General features: G+C 37.3%; 1 protein-coding gene across 11 annotated transcripts in view; it reads right to left on the bottom strand.

Moving 5' to 3' along the window:
* The window catches only part of Birc6 (baculoviral IAP repeat containing 6), a 218539-nt gene that overhangs the window by 63150 nt on the left and 138706 nt on the right, over positions 1-16683 (bottom strand). For all 11 annotated transcript variants that reach the window (XR_003846397.1, XM_029554048.1, XM_029554054.1 and 8 more), the window contains 10 exons: positions 15553-15832; positions 14353-14609; positions 14018-14126; positions 10274-10495; positions 8691-9471; positions 7454-7597; positions 6894-7023; positions 5612-5743; positions 4443-4610; positions 2989-3162 (listed from right to left, as the gene is read on the bottom strand). Coding sequence is in view for 10 of the 11 variants with exons in the window: in XM_029554048.1 (XP_029409908.1) it covers positions 2989-3162; positions 4443-4610; positions 5612-5743; positions 6894-7023; positions 7454-7597; positions 8691-9471; positions 10274-10495; positions 14018-14126; positions 14353-14609; positions 15553-15832 (2397 nt within the window). In the remaining variant the exon portion in view is untranslated. The remainder of the gene's footprint in view (positions 1-2988; positions 3163-4442; positions 4611-5611; positions 5744-6893; positions 7024-7453; positions 7598-8690; positions 9472-10273; positions 10496-14017; positions 14127-14352; positions 14610-15552; positions 15833-16683) is intronic.

Below are 16683 nucleotides of genomic sequence, written 5' to 3'. Positions count from 1 at the left end.
TTACCTTTGAATTACTAAGAAAACCAAGAGGTTCTATGTTCAATCAATAACTAGACCTTGTAAAATTAAGGCGATGGAGGAGCAGGACAAATGATTCTGCTCCAAGTTTGATATAAGAAAACAGCAACACCATTAAAGAATACAAACGGCCAGTAACTAAGGCTTGAAACTTTATTTTTTGGTCCTTTTGAGACAGGGTCTCCCTGGAGCCCTAGTTGGCCTGGAACTCACGATGTAGACCAGATTGGCCTTGAACTCAACAGAGATCCACCTGAGTGATGGGTGTGCGCCACCATACCCAGCAAGATTTGAACTTTAATCATGAGAAAGATCCAAAGTTTAAATGATACAATACTCACACTGTGAAAGTCATTATTTAATAAATGTATAAATATACAGCATGTAGGCAGTGAAAAATCAGAAGCAATTAGAACATTTTAACTCTTTTGGTAACATAAATTTTGCTCTATTCATACATAAAGGAGTAAATTTCAAGCACGTACATTTTAAAATACTTAATGGACTATGTAAGTAAAACATAAAGACACAAAATGTATGATCCCAATTATAGCTATAGTAAAATCTTAATGAGCCTTGAGGGTAATCACCAGTTACCTAATTGGACTTAAAGCCCACTCAATGGGAGGAAACTCATGTCTGGTTACTGTAAACCTAGCCAAATATACATAGTTGGTGAGGTCATAGATCTTAGAGTAAACCCCAAAGCTCTTATATCTCATAGACAAATATAATTTCTTACTTTGTGCAAAATGTGGACCCTTAAATTTATAGACAAATATCCCAGTCACCACCCATCAAAAAAGCTTCTTTTCAAGAGACAGGGATAATTACAGAGTTCCACAACTGGTCACACACAGAGATTATATGTGAATTGCCCAAGTTTAAGTGCCACATCTAGGAAGCAACCTCTACACCTAAGACTCAACAAGGGTTGAAGAGAATACTAATGCATCTTTCAGTTACATGAAGCTCCCTCATTTAACAGAGGGCCAGGAACACAAAAGGCCACAAATGACCAAAACACAGAGACTAAGAGTCTGTAGAATGTGGGTCCTTGGACAGGACTCCTATATTGAGGTCCATCCACGCAGGGCTCAGGGACCATTGCAGAATAAGGGGTGGAAAGATTTTAAGAGCCAGGGAGGAGGTGCATGACCAAACGGAAAGAGTCCTTGAGGCACCTGGGACACTTCTCAAACAAACCTACAGCAATGGTGTCAGTATGCACAAGACCCACGCAAGCTTAGGCAGACAAAAACCCAGCACAGAACTGTGGAAATGAACAGCAATCCCCAATCTCAGCTGAAGAATTATTGGCAGTTGATTACTGCTGGGTGAGGAAGAACTGATCTTCCTGAAGGGAGAGACTGACTAAACCCTGTTGGATGAACTTGCATTGAGGGACATCTTGGGACACTAACTTTACATAATAGGTCTTAATACAAAGAACAGAATGTATGAACTCTGGGGGGCAGGGTATGGGAGAGTGTCAAAGGGGAAGGGGGTATAAAGATGATTTTATGTAGGAAATACACAAAAATTCAATAAAAAATAAACAAAAATCTTAATGAGCATTACAAATACTTCAATAAAAATTATCAGTAAGTGAAACTAAGAGTTATGACCTCTGACAATAAAATGATCAATTACATAATTCTACAAAAATGTGAGAAATGAAACCATATATGCCCATCTGGAAAGTGATGGATACTAAGTGAAGTTAACTCAATTTCCAAATTAAAAAAGTTAATGTTCAATACTCACAAAATGTCAGTGACAAAATAATACTTGATGTAATGAAAAAAACAGATCAATTAATCCACTGGCTCAATGACAGAAAGTACTGTCTTTGATAGACAGATGAAAAAGTTGTTCTGTTGTGTGTACACACATGTGCATGCAGGTGAAGGCCAGAGGTCAATTTTGGGTGTCAATCTTCAGGAGCCATACATCTTAAAATTTTTGAGACAAAGTTTTCCTTTGACCTGGGGCTTACTGATTAGGCTGGGTTGGCTGGCTAATAAGTGTCAAGGATACCAGTCTTCACCTAGCAATGCTGGCATTACAAACATGAACCAACATATCCAACTTTCTTCATGTGGGTGCTCATGATCAAACTCAGGTATTCCTGCCTGCACAGCAAGTACTTTACTCATCTATTTGCCAACTTAGGAGTGTAAGTTTCTTTTATTTTTAAGGTGGTTTTAAAAAATGTTTTACTAATTATTTTTATTTTATGAGTGTATTGCCTGTATGTAGGTAAGTGTAACCATGTCGTGCAATGCCTGCGGAGGACAGAAGAGGCCATCAGATCCCCTGGAACTGGAGTTACGGATGGTTATTAGCTGCCATGTGGGTGCTGGGATTTGATCCTGGGTATTCTGCAAGAACAGTCAGTGTTTTTAATCACTGAGCCGTATCTCCAGCCCCCTATTTTTAAGGTAGTTTTTTATTTTAAAAAAATGGATTAAATTTTTTTAGACTTCATGTGTATGAATGCTTTGCCTGCATGTATGTAGGAACAAGAGGTGTGTGTGTAGCACCTGAGTAAGTTAAAAGTGGGCATCAGATCCCTGGAAGTGGTGTTTCAGATAGTTGTGAGCTGCCATGTTAGTGCCAAAAACCAAATCCAGGTCCTCTGCAAGAGTAGTAAGTGCTCTTAGGGGCTGAGCCATCTCTCCGATCCTAACTGCAACTTTTTTTTCTTAATGTTTTATTATTTTTATTTTATGTGTACAAGTGTATTGCCTGCATATATGTGAGTTCACCCATGTCGTGCAATGCTGCAGAGGTCAGACAAGGGCTTCGGATTCCCCCGGAAGTGGAGTTAAGGATGGTTCATAGCCACCATGTGGGTGCTGGGAATTGAACCCGGGTCCTCTGCAAGAGCAGTCAGTGCTCTTAATCACTGAGCCATCTCTCCAGCACCCCCCAACTGCAAGTTTTAAAGTAGTATCATATACATACCTTTTTCAGGGTGCAGTCTTTTAAAAGAATCTGTTTTTGAGAGACTTGGGTCTGTGATAACTTTTGATCCCAATTTTACAGTAAGATCTATTGAACGGTAACCTTGAGGGAGTTTTCGGTCATAGAGTAGAGTTAAAAGCTGGGCAAGCGTCATTTCAGCTGGCAATGGCTGACCTAAAAACGACATAGGTTAAAACAGAATCCAAAGAGGGAGACATCTTTATTTGGTTTGACATTCTTAAATGCTTACTTACTACTTTTACTCAATCACAGGTGTTTGATCCATATACCAATTTCAAAACAATTTGAAATTACCCATGGAGAAATCTCCCAAAACTGAATTGTTTCCAACATATGTGTATATAATGTCTGAAGAAAGTGTGTAAGTAGAATACCATGGTCAAAACAGAAATGAAAGAACAGATACTCTAAAATTCTAACCCTTGCAAACATCTTCACAAAGGGTTAGATGACAAATATTTTATCTATCTATCTATCCATCCATCCATCTATCTATCTATCTATCTATCTATCTATTTATTTATTTATTATTTTTTGTCTTTTTGAGGTAGGGTCTCCCTGTAGCCCCAGCTGTCCTGGAACTCATTATGTAGACCAGGGTGGCCTTCAACTCACAGAGATCTGCCTGCCTCTGCTTCCCGAGTGCTGGGACTAAAGGCGCATGCCACCATGCCCAACATGATAAATATTTTAAGATATGGGGACTCATATAGTTGAAAGCAGCACCTCTTGCAAAGGCTGCTACATTAGTAAGTGGACAAAGTAGTATTGCAATAGAACTATTTACAACAGTCAGTTTTGACTTCTGCTATAAACTCAGGATGTAAAGCTGAGAAAGGAGATCATTCCAAGTTAGCTGGCAGTAAGATCATGACACAGCACAGAAGTATCACCTTATCCAATGAAAAGCACTGGTTAAAGAACTTTAGCTGGGAAGAATATATTCACTAGCAACAATCTAGCTCAGAGTCCACAGCTAGAAGTATACCCACAAAATTTGTCTGGGGTTACTTCTCCTATGACTCACTTTCCGTGTTATTTTAAGAGAAGAAGTTAGAAGCCATTAAAGTAGAAAGGAGTAACTTAACAACAATAGAACGGACATTTTGTGTACTTATTTCTATTTCAAAGTGTGGAAAAGACTCAATACCTTATTTACCTCATCCAAAGCAACTGGTCAAACACATGGTTTATGCAGTTTTAAGATTCTCAGAATTTTCTATGCCAGGTGTGATGGCGCAGGCCTTTAATTCCAGCACTAGGGAGGCAGAGGCTCGTAGAACTCTGTGAGTTCAAGGTCAGCCTGGTCTATATAATGAGTTCCAGGCCAGCTGGGGCTACAGGGAGACCCTGTCTCAAAAATACCAAAAAAAAAAAAAAAAAAAAAAAGATTCTCAGAATTTTCTTTGATGTTTACTCATCATGAATATTACCTGCCAAGAGTTTGTGAAACAGATGAAACACTGGGACGGTGATTATCTTGTTGGCAGCCTCTGCACTTGAGGAGGTACTTCCCATTTTATCAGGCATTGTCCTTCCCCTCCTGGATGGTGGGCGAGGTGGGGTAGCTGACACAGCTCGCTTAGACTGCGATTTCAGTCCTTAAGAAAAGAAGTAGTTATTTTGTGCTCAACTCATTAATATAAAGCAAAAATGTGTTTCTAAAGTATTTTAACAAAATATGCATTCCCAACTAAAACGAAAATAAAGCATTTCTTTAATCTAGTATCTAATCTCCCAATTCTACTGTCCTTCATGACAGACCATAAACAGCTGGATTTCAATCTACAATTGCCAAAAAAATTAAAACATTGCTATGATTATTCTTTGTCATCACATTGGTTTTAATGTGGAGCCTCTCATTTCAATTAAAAGCACCTCTCAATTCTGTTAAAAAATAATCCCCCAAACATCATGTGTTCTTTTACAAAATATTTTCTTTACTATTTTTATGTGTATGTGTGTATTGCCTGCATGTAGGTAAGTGCACCAGTGTCATACAATGCCCATGGAAGACAGAAGAGGTTGTTGGATCCCCTGGAACTGGAGTTATGGACAGTTGTTAGCTGCCATGTGGGTGCTGGGATTCGAATCCAGGTCCTCTGCAAGAACAACCAGTGTTCTTAACCACTGAGCCATCTCTCCAGCCCCCAAACATCACTTATTCTTGATATTTTTCTTTTCTCTAAATGCAATACTAGAAAGTAATTTTTAAGCCATCTTTAATATTCAATTTTTTATAATAAACAGACTGGAAATCCACAAAACATTATTTTTGTTTTATTATGTTTCTAAAGAAAAACTTTACACAAACATTCCTAATAATTAAAGTAAGGGTAAGGGTATGCTATCAAATCAAAATTAAATATCTAGGCTATTCACATATTCAATATTGATGAAGTACAGTAAACTTTGGGTATTCAAAGGCTAAGCATTTCCACTGACAGTCACAGATTTCTAGTGCAATATTTTAAAATCTAGCATTAAAACATAATATGTCAATCTTTTCAATCAGTATATTTATTTTACTACATGGTGTTTCTATAAATATAAGCTGTTGTATTTTACTGAAACATAAAATAAGGATAAGTAGAAAGCATACCAGAAGCAACAACAACACTGTAATTATCCTGAAATCCATTTTCTGCCTTAACTTTTTCTTTCTCTTCATGGTTCTTCTTTTCTTTATCATCTTTTTGTTCACTAATTAGTTTGGCTGTGATACTTGGAGTATCTGTAAGAAAAGAGTGTCTAAAATACAATGCTTTCCTAAATCATTAAGAAAGGAAGCAACACTATTTCAGAAGGTTTTGTAGGATACTATATCAACAAAAATAAATAAATAAATAAATAAAATAAAGTTCAGTTTTAATACAGTACTTAAATTTATTAAAATTAGAGATTCTGAAAGTCTCACTAGTACTCTACATGTGCTCAATAACTAGACAACAGAGGTTTACAGAAAATTTCCATCATCAATGTTTGAAAGTCAGCTCCAACCCAACTTATAAAAGCTTTTTAACTATTCCATGTAATGTAATTTTATGTGTGTGTGTGTGGGGGGGGAATCACTAGAATAGAAAAATATCTAACTCCAGTTTCAGGGGATCTGACACTGGTCTTCTGACCTCCAGTCAGCACTCCACACAAAGAAATGCTGGCTCGTGTGGAAGGCTTGACCAGCATGCACTGTCTAGTGACTGTTAGTACAACTAGTATGCTTAGTAGGTTTGAATCCCAGTTGGGGGCAGAACATGAAGAAAATTACAAGGTACTTAATATTCAAGTCAAAAACCAGATACAGGCAGTAAACCTGAATTATCTAAAGTTGTTGCTCAAGTAGCCATTAAAAACAGCTTTTTCTTTAAAATACTGTCATGTTGTTTAAAAGCACCATCCTGTAACATAAACAAGAAACCTTGGAGGAAAAAGTTTGCTCTGCTTTCTTCACTGACAACAGGTAACCAGTTAATTCTACTCTTTTCCTTTTTATTCTTATCACTAATTTTACCTCTATATTCAGAAAACGATAGTCAGTTAGAAGCCAGCCACCGATACTTGGTAATTCAACTACTATACAGTGGCTGGATGAATATCTATGGGAAACTGCACCAGTAGTTTCCAGTAGATTATTTGCATTTCCAGCCAGTGTCTTGTCATTACACACATAATTTATATCACAGGTAGAAAACCTCTAGTGCCTAAAGGTCGCAGACATTCCTGTTTACTTCACTGGCATCTTAGACCTCCTCAAACTATGAAGATCTTTAGATTTTTCTAGTTATTAGTTTCTAAAGGGGTAGAAGCAGTAAACTAAAAATTTTAAATTAGTAAAATCTCATACAAATGTAACAAAGAAAAATCAACACTTAAATGCAACTTGCCTGAAACTCTATCCAGAACATCAGACAGTGTTGTTGACACTGGCAAATGCAGAGTGCGAAACTTATGGCCTGCTCCATACATGGGGTGCTGGATGACGTGGCTAGTGGCATTAATTCTACCTTTGTACAGCTGAAAAAAAAAATGCAAAATTAAAAAAAAATTAAGAAGTTAGTTTTTGAGTACATATCCATTATGAGTCAATTTCAAATATAAAAATAAATTGTCCAACAAAACACAAAGTAGCTTATTTTTACGTTTTTGTACACGTGGCATACTTCACATAGGAATTATTGGAAATTTTCTTAATGAGTAGTGCTGTATTAAATATTCTGTAATTGTTTCCCTAAATCAAATCACACTATTCAAAATACAGTACTGTGATGTTATCCAAAGCGCAGTGTTGCAGTAACTTATCCAAAGTGACATTCAAGTTTCATCATTAAATATAAAAAATTATTCTAGTTTTAGTTTGCTACATTGAAATAAGACGAAGAGAAATAATTGCAAGTTCTCAAGGAAAACTATGTAATACACTGACGTACTAATTATGATTACTCACTGGACAAGGAGACTGAAGAAACATGGTCACCTTCTCATCTTCCAGCATCAACTGTAAAAACAGTCTTCGTACAAACCCTGAAATATTCCCAGATGTTGGAAGGCTACCTCTTTGAGGAGCGGTCTGAAATAGTTCACAGAGAACCTGGCAAGGCAAGAGATAGAAAAGTTAAATGCAAAATATACAATTTTTTATTTCAAGGAATGAACAGGGAATTAAAAATGTGGATTAACAAATATACTTTAATATATCAAGTCAGCAAGCCAATAACCAGTGTTAAGTATAAGAAACATTCCTCTGTGGGTAAGAGAAATTACCAGTATAGAGTTTTCACTTAGGTTTGTTTTGTTCTTTTGGGAAACAAGGTCTCCCTGTAGCCCCAGCTGGCCTTGAACTCACAGAGTTCCGCCTGCCTCTGGCTCCCAAGTGCTGGGACTAAAGGTGTGCAGCACCATACGCAGCTTGAGTTTTCACTTATGGGCCAGACCTAGCAGAACTAATTTTTATTAACATAAATATGGTTACAATGTAATAGAAACTACTTTTTTTTGTTGTTGTTCTTTTTGAGACAGGGTCTCCCTGTATCCCCAGCTGTCCTGGAACGCACTATGTAGACCAGGCTGGCCTTGAACTCACAGAAATCCACCTGCCTCTGCCTCCCAAGTGCTGGGATTAAAGGCGTGCACCACCATGCCTGGCTAAAAAAACTACTTTTAAAAAGTGTATTAGAACTATAAAAAAAAGTCTTAGCAAGAAACAGATGATAATAAATTGTCTGGGATATCCAGAGCCTCTCTTCTGAAGCCTACTCTAGTACCGTGTAATGAGAGGTAAACCAACAGCTACAGCAGTCTGGTGATGCCAAAATGTAATACCTAAATACAACTCATGGTATACAGTGGGCACTGTTAAGTAGTCAATCCAGTTCTAACAGTAACAATACTGTTTTTTTAGCCTTGTTTTATAACTAGGGGAATTCTGAAAGGGTGTATGAGCTATAGCTATAGTGCTCATAAAATTCCTAATCACCTGACTCTAAAAAGTAACTATTTATAAGACCATATATTTCAAGGAGAGAGGGAAGACATATTACTTCAATTGTGGTTTAGATTCAGGTTCTTATGTGTACTTAATCCAAACCTTATCATCACATGGCCCTTGCTTACCTAATTCCAAAAGGAGTATACTATCATACTAACCAGATACTGCCTAAACTCAGACAGTTTTGTTCTCTTACCTGTGCCATCAACTTTTGGTTATTAGGGTGGCATGAAATACACTGCAGAAAGAAGGCAACAGCTGCATTCTCAACGGCAGTCCGCTGTTGAGTAGTCAATGCTGGAGTAGTAGCTGAAGAATGAGAAGCTGCTCTTGCACTGGTCTGCTGTGCACCTAAATTATGTCCCCCAGAAGTGGACCCAGAGTGGCATAATAAAAACAGAAGGGCTGTCCACAGTGGATTGACTTCAGAACCACCAAGCCAGTCTTTCATAATATGGCTATTGCCAACTTCTGTCAAAAATCTAAGAACAGGAGCAACCAGGTCCGCTGTGATAGGCATCTTACTACAATGCTGTGGAACATGATGCCGCCTAAGTTTGTCCTGTGAATTATCTATGGACTGAGCAATACTTTCTGAGTAGGAAATGTGGTTAAAGCAAAAACTAGCCAGACTCCTCACAAGCAGGGAGGGCAACCCTGAGTCTAGTAACTGTTTGATAGCTTCTGGGGACTGAGAAGATGAGGCAAGGGTTGCCAAATGTGATTCAGTGAGTGTAAGAGGTGCTTGTGCATTTTTGGAGTCATCTGTTAATGAAGAACTAAGATCCTGCTTTTTGCTATCATCTGTCATCGACAGTCTATGATGGCACTGCATTGGAGGAGGAGAAATTCCCATCCATCCCATGAGCAAGGAAAAATAATTTGGGTGTATATGGCACATTGAGCAAAGCAGACTGTCAACAGCTTTCTTCAAAACCATGTTGCACGGAAGAGACATGGACCAATTAAAAAGCAACCTGGGAAATAAAAGATACCACATTAAAAGCACAGCAGTTTTTAGAAAAGTATTCATTCTTTGAAATATTCCTATAGTAAATGAAATATGCTAACAAAAACAAGTTTGCTTGAGATTTCAAAGTTCTGAATTTTTATTTTTGAAACAGTCTCAAACTCAGCCTTGGATGGCCTTGAACTCAGAGATCCACTTGCCTCTGCCTCCTGGGATTAAAGGCATTGCATCACTATGCCTGGCCAATTTCAAATTTTCCAGCTACATTTTCTTTCACAGCTGCACATTAAAGAAAAAAGTATCTGATAGGAAAATTTGCGAGAGTAACATACCTACAGCACTGTAGGAACACCGACACAAATATTCCTGATTCAAAGTAAGAAAAGAAGGCAACATACTTGAAGATAAATCTTAAAACAAGAAAGTTAGGCATGTCACATAGATGTAGAGTGCATGCCTGGCAAGCCCAAGTGCATGGGGGCTTAATCATCAGCATGGAAAAAAAAATGAAACTGACATTTCAAAATAACTCCTGTATTTATTTTCAAAATATTATCATCAATACAGATATAAAAAATTCTGCCTAAAACGTGAAAACCTACAGTAAACTACCAATAAATGAATGGGGTAGGGCCAGGTGTAGTGGCACATGCCTTTAATCCCAGCACTTGGGAGGCAGAGGCAAGCAGATCTCTGTGAGTTCTACATAGTGAATTCCAGGTCACCTGGGGCTACAGGGAGACCCTGTCTCAAAAACAAAGGAAAAAAAAACAAAAAAGAATGGGGTAGGATTTCACAACTGTACTTACTCAAAGAGCTCTTGGTCCAGCAGTGCTGGTAAATCATACTCGACAAGCAGTTCGTAACTGTGCCACAGAATTGCTGCGACACAGTGCAAATGAGAAGGGGACGGCATAAGAAGACCATACTCTATTGCTGAAGAGTTTGGGCACATGTAGTTCATCCTGCCACTTCTCTTCAGAGCAGCCACTTTTGCAGAATCACTGACCCATTTGAGCAAGGCCTGAATTCTTAAAAGAAGAAAATAAATTCCAATAATGTCGTACCTGACATTCAATACAAATACCATCTTTGCACGGACTATATTTATGGTAATGCTCTACTAGTTTGTTCTTGATCAGTTTAGTCTAAAATAAGCAAAATGACAGCTCTAGTTTTCCAATAATCATACCAATTTAATTGGATAAGATGATTTGAGATACGTTATAACTCAGTACTTAAGTAGTGATTGGATTTTACCTAACTTAAAATACACAGATATTCGGAATTATGAAGTATACAACAAATTCCTCTAAATTTTTTCTCACAGTACAGTAATTCTATACGTCTGAAAGTGGTGATATGGGACTAATTCTTCGTACCACATATCTCCCTGGACCCAAATAGTAAATACAAGTAGCAGCCATCCACTCTCGTTCTCACTGCAGAAAATATCTATAAACTATACCTTTTCAAGCATCGACCTACTCTCAACTCCCAGAAGCTAGGGATCAGAAATATTCATTGGATCACTACCTAAGAGCGAAAGACTGTTAAGTAAACAATGCTCTACAGGTGATAAAAATAGGAAAATGGAATGAGATGTACTATCAAAGTCTTAAATACCAAGTATTTATTTGGTAGGCTTCCTTTCAAATTTCTAGTTTGAAATACCCCATTTTTTTCTTCAGATTAAAAGAAACGACAATATAAGGCATATAATACTGCTTAACATTTCTCATTCTCTCAATTCCCAGCCCTCTTGAACACTATAGAACTGGGAGATCAGACTTCTAAATTTTCAATTTTATATGATACGAAATAAAGGCAATTCAGAGAAAAAGATGGAGAATTTAGAGAAAAATATTTTCTTTACACATAGAATCCAAGAGTCTATTCATTAGTGTCACTTCTAAGTATTCATGTTTTAAAAAGCATTATGCAAAAAAAATTAATTTTACTCATAAAAAAATAAATTTTAAATATTTAAGAATCTTGGGGCTGGAGAGATGGCTCAGCGGCTAAGAACACTGGTTGTTCTTGAAGAAGACCTGGGTTTGAATCCCAGCACCCACATGGCAGCTAACAACTGTCCATAACTCCAGTTCCACGGGATCCTACAGCCTCTTCTGTCCTCCGTGGGCATTGCACAACATGAATGCACTTACCTACACGCAGGCAATACATGCATACGCATAAAATAAAAATAAAAATTAAAAATTAAAGAATCTGAGCCAAGCACAGTGGCGCACTTGTTTAATCCTAGCACTTCAGGAGGCTGAAGTACGCAGATCTCTGTGAGATTGAGGCCAGCCTGGTCTACACATAGTGAGTTCTAGGCCAGTTGTGGTTACAGGGAGACTCTGTCTCAAAAAACCCAAAGGGGAGAAATTTTTTTAAGAATGAAAAGAATAAGCTGGTCATGGTGGTGCATGCCTTTATTTCCAACATTTAGGAGGCAGAGGCATGCAGATTTCAAGGCCAGCCTGGTCTACATAAGGAGTTCCAGCCCAGCTGGAGCTACAGGGACTGTCTCAGAAAGAAAAAAAGAGAAAAAGAAAGGAAGAAAGAAAGAAAGAAAGAAAGAAAGAGAGAGAGAGAGAGAGAGAGAGAGAGAGAGAGAGAGAGAGAGAGAAAGAAAGAGGAAGGGATTTAAAGCTAACTACTCCTGTAACTTTTTTTTTGAGACAGAGATTCACTGTGTAGTCCTGGCTGGTCTTGAACTCAGAGACTTGCCTGCTTCTGCCTCCTAAGTGCTAGGATTAAAAGCACCATGTCACCATGCCTGGCTGGAAATAATAATTAACACTCATTTTTAAAAAAAAATATTTTATTATTTTTATTTTATGTGTATGAGTGTATTGCCTGCGTGTATGTGAGTGACACGGAGGTCAGAAGAGGGCTTCAGATTCCCCTGGAACTGGAGTTAACGACGGTTCACAGCCACCATATGAGCTCTGGAAATCGAACCCAGGTCCTCTGCAAGAGCAGTCAGGGCTCTTAACCACTGAGCCATCTCTCCAGCCCCAACATTCATTTTTTTAAACCTATTTTGATTCTAATAACCATTATGATTCCTAACTAGAACAATGTTTTTAATTGGTCAAAAACTACTCAAATGTAATTTTTAGATGTAACCCAGTTACTATATGATTTTACAAAGTGAAAACATTAATGGAAAAAAAATTAAACTATTTTATGTTCTAAAGATAAGAGGCTAAGCAGAGCGTGGTGGCACATGCCTTTAATCCCAGCACTTGGGAGGCAAAGACAGGCGGATCTCTCCATAACGAATCCAGGACAGCTGGGGCTACAGGGATACCCTGTCTCAAAAAGACCAAAAATTAATTAATTAATTAATTAATTAATTAATTAAATATAAAATAAAATTACTTTGTCAACAACATTTTTTAAATTCTGAATTACAGAAAATGGAAGAAATGCATTAAAAATAAGTTATTATTATATTACTTAGGGTTAAACTGCAATCAATATATCCAAATCTGGTTATTATTCTTTCTGAGAAATACCTATGTGTCTCCCCAACCCTGGACATACAAAGCAGAACGCAAGTAACATTTTCTTTTTAGTATTTAGTGCCATGGCAGGCAAACCAAAAATTAAAAAAATTTGTTAATGATTTAGAAAGTAAGTCTTATTAAAATGTAAGAATGATAGATGGTTGCTGAAACTCAAACAAAAATATATCTCCAAGTGTTGAAAGAAACTCTTACCAATTTTAGAGGTAGAACTATCAAAGGACAACCCATAAAAATTACCTAGCTGGGCGTGGTGGCACACACCTTTAAACCCAGCACTTGGGAGACAGAGTCAAGCAGACCTCTGTGAATTCAAGGCCCCAGCCTGGTCTACATGGTGAGTTCCAGGACAGCTGGGGCTACAGGGAGACCCTGTCTCACAAAGACCAAATAAAAAAATTACCTACATGTAGAAATCATTCAGGTATTATTTATAGAAATAATATTGTTTCACCTCATATAAAACAGGAAAAAGAGGTTAGAGAATCTAATGAGAGGCTGCCAGTAAAAATTATAAAAGATCAGTAAGTAAAACATTACTGCGAAGTACCTACTATGGATATGAAGTTCCCACATTTTGTAATTAGTAATTATTAACCTAAGACACATCCTTATAAGGTTTGGCAGCTAGCAAACATCTGTATGTCCAGTTTCAAAGAATCCCTCTTCTGACCTCGAGTACTACACAAGTGCACTGACATTCATGCAGGTAATAGGCATAAAATTTTTTTAATGTATTTTAAAATAAATAAAAATAAAAGATATGCTTGTTTTATTGTACTCTCTTCCTGAAATGCAATACTGGCTAAGAATTCTACTTTAATTCAAATTAGCCAAAACAATGTCTAAACAAACAAAGTAATGCTTAATATTGAAGAATATCTCAAAGAGGTCCACCATCATGTAAAGCATATGTAGGATTTACAACAGTTGTTTTAACTTTTATGAGGCCATCTAAGGTAAAATACCATGAGCAATATTCAATACAGCATGTCTGCGAGTACCATCATATACCTGTCTTTAGTTCCAGGATCTTGAGTTGTACCAAGTTGGTAAAGAATATCTATTGTAGAATCAGAGGACAGTCCATTCAGTCTTCCAAACAGTAAAGGGCTATTCAAATCTTGAACAAGCGATAAAAAATAAAAAGGTTAAGCTAATCTGAAATGGAAAGGTATGCTGAAGTTTTTAAGTTATTCATTATATCTCATTTGTAAACTAAAAGAGAAAACAAACTTCAAAAATAATGAAGTTCTAAGAATTTTAGAAACAGTTAATCACAAAGATTATACAGTTCACCTATGATTATTTTGTAGATATGCAAAAATTCTGCCAAAGTCAATGGTTACCTGTAGGATCACTGCCTGATGCTGCACAGTTTCTCAGGAGAATGTCTATAAGCTTCAGGCCAATTCTAGTGGACTGTAGTCCAATCTTTACAAGCACAACCTCGATGTTGGGCGAATGCATTCCACAGTATGGTGACATCAGTAATGCAGCACAAGTCTGTAGCAGATTGGCAGTAGGGGCAGCTGCACTGGCCATCATTCCTTCCAGGTCACTTACATGAGTAAGGCAATGATGTAACAACCGTAACCATCCAATACTGAAGTAGAGAACACCAAATTACTTGTAGGTAAACACAAGTAGCTCAAATTATTTCAGAAGACAAACTTATCTTTAAATAGTTCTGGAATGCTAAAGAATCAATATAAATTAAATACACCGTTAGGTTTACCCTGTGGTATAACAAACATAATTACTTAAGAACTGCGATCAGCAGGTAAAGGCACTTGCTGCCAAACCTGAAGGCCTGAGTTCAATCCTGGGGACCAACATGGTAGAAAGAAAGAACCAACTTCTTGCAAGTTGTCCTTTGACTTCCATACATGGTACACACTGTGGTGCACATGCACAGACACACAATAAATAAATGCAAAAAAAAAAAATTGAAAGAGCCAGCAATAAACTGTTCTTTTATGTACATACAATAATACTAATGGATCAGGATGATAGATATATAAAATTGTAAAGTCTTGGTACTTTGAGAATAAAAATGAAATCCTAAACTCTTCTATCAAAAGTTAAAGCATAGTGTTTATCAGAAGATACTGATAAGAGGGGACCATTAGGCTCATTTGTCTGATTCAGAAACAATACTGCTAGTAACTGGCATTGACTTTCCCTGTCCATCTAGTTCACTGTTTCTATGGCAAGTTTCTATGGCTCAGGCATTCCCTGGTGAGAGGTAAGAGAAAGAGTCCCCTTTATAACACTATGATACCCAAACTGAAAACTACGAAAACACACAAACCACACTGTGGGCCAACTCAGAGATTTAAACATTCACAAATCTCAATTTGAATTTCTCTTTGCTCTGCTTCCACAAAATTTTTGTCTGAATTATCCCTAATAAAATTATATATTATATAAGCGCCTATGGAAAAACCATTTCCTAAGACCTAAAACAGAAAAACATGTAAGAGGGTAAATAATTTCAAAACAAGCATAGAACACTTTTTTTCTAAAGAGTAAGAAATAAAACATACCTGGTTTTGGAAACCTGATCTTCTGATGGAAGAAAGGGATTATTAACTGTTGCTGAAGAAGTGGTACCAAACGCAGTGAGGCCCAATAATTTAATCTGTGAAAGGCCTAATGTGCTGGCATCTCTCGGCCGATGTAGTCTGAGGCAGACGGCAGAAGCTACCTCAGCTTTAACAAGCTGAATTTTTATGTAGGTGAGACCACTTGTGACAACAGGAGTGGACAAAGGTAGCATATTAACCCCATCAGCACTTACTTCAACAGATACCGAGGATGGGCAGGCTGCAGGAGAGGAGAGGAACAAAGTGAACTGGATATCACAGTGTAATAGAAACTGCACTAACACAGCAGCTTTCAGGTCGACATGCTACAAATGTGCCCAAATAACTACACATAATCATACCTTGTCACTATCACTCATCATAATTCTGGAGATTTTAAAAAAAACAAATATTTGACACCCTAATAATCTGAAAACTCATTAACATCGTAACATTCACCTAATAAGGAGTAACTCAAAGGCGTTCAATGCATACAGGATTGATACTCCCAAAAGGGCAAGACCAAAAAGGCAATCACTTATTATTCCTGGTTCACACAATTGTCAAGAACAATAGGGACTACATTTAGTTAATATGTTAAGATTAGCTGTTTAAAATATTTGAGGAGGATGGGGAAATGGCTCAGCAGTTAAGAGCACTGGCTGCTCCTGTAGAGAACCTGGGTTTATTCTCATCACCTACACGGCCACTAACAACCAACCTGAACTTCAGTTCCAAGGGGATCTGACACCCCCTTCTGACCTCCAGGGGCACTGCATACACATGGTGCTCTGACACACCTGCAGGCAAAACTCTCATACACATAAAAGTTTTGTAAAATTTGAAAATACTATATAATAGTAATACGAATTGGTTATGTAAATGTTTCTGTATTATAATGTGCCACATTGTGTTTAAACTCATGGCTGATTTTAAAAACTGCTTTCATTTCTGTTTCCATTTTAAAACTGAACCAAACATTCTCACAATTAAAAAAAAAAAAAAGTTCAAGGACTGAATCTTAAGGTTCTCCAGTGAGGTTAATAAATGGCACCTACCACAAGAAAATTGTTTCTTCCTAGCAACAAAGAG

This window comes from Nannospalax galili, unplaced genomic scaffold (assembly GCF_000622305.1).
Source record: "Nannospalax galili isolate Female #2095 unplaced genomic scaffold, S.galili_v1.0 scaffold344, whole genome shotgun sequence".
Taxonomy (NCBI): Eukaryota; Metazoa; Chordata; class Mammalia; order Rodentia; family Spalacidae; genus Nannospalax; species Nannospalax galili.
Note: the sequence above shows the minus strand (reverse complement) of the source record. Positions and strands in the feature narration are given on the sequence as shown.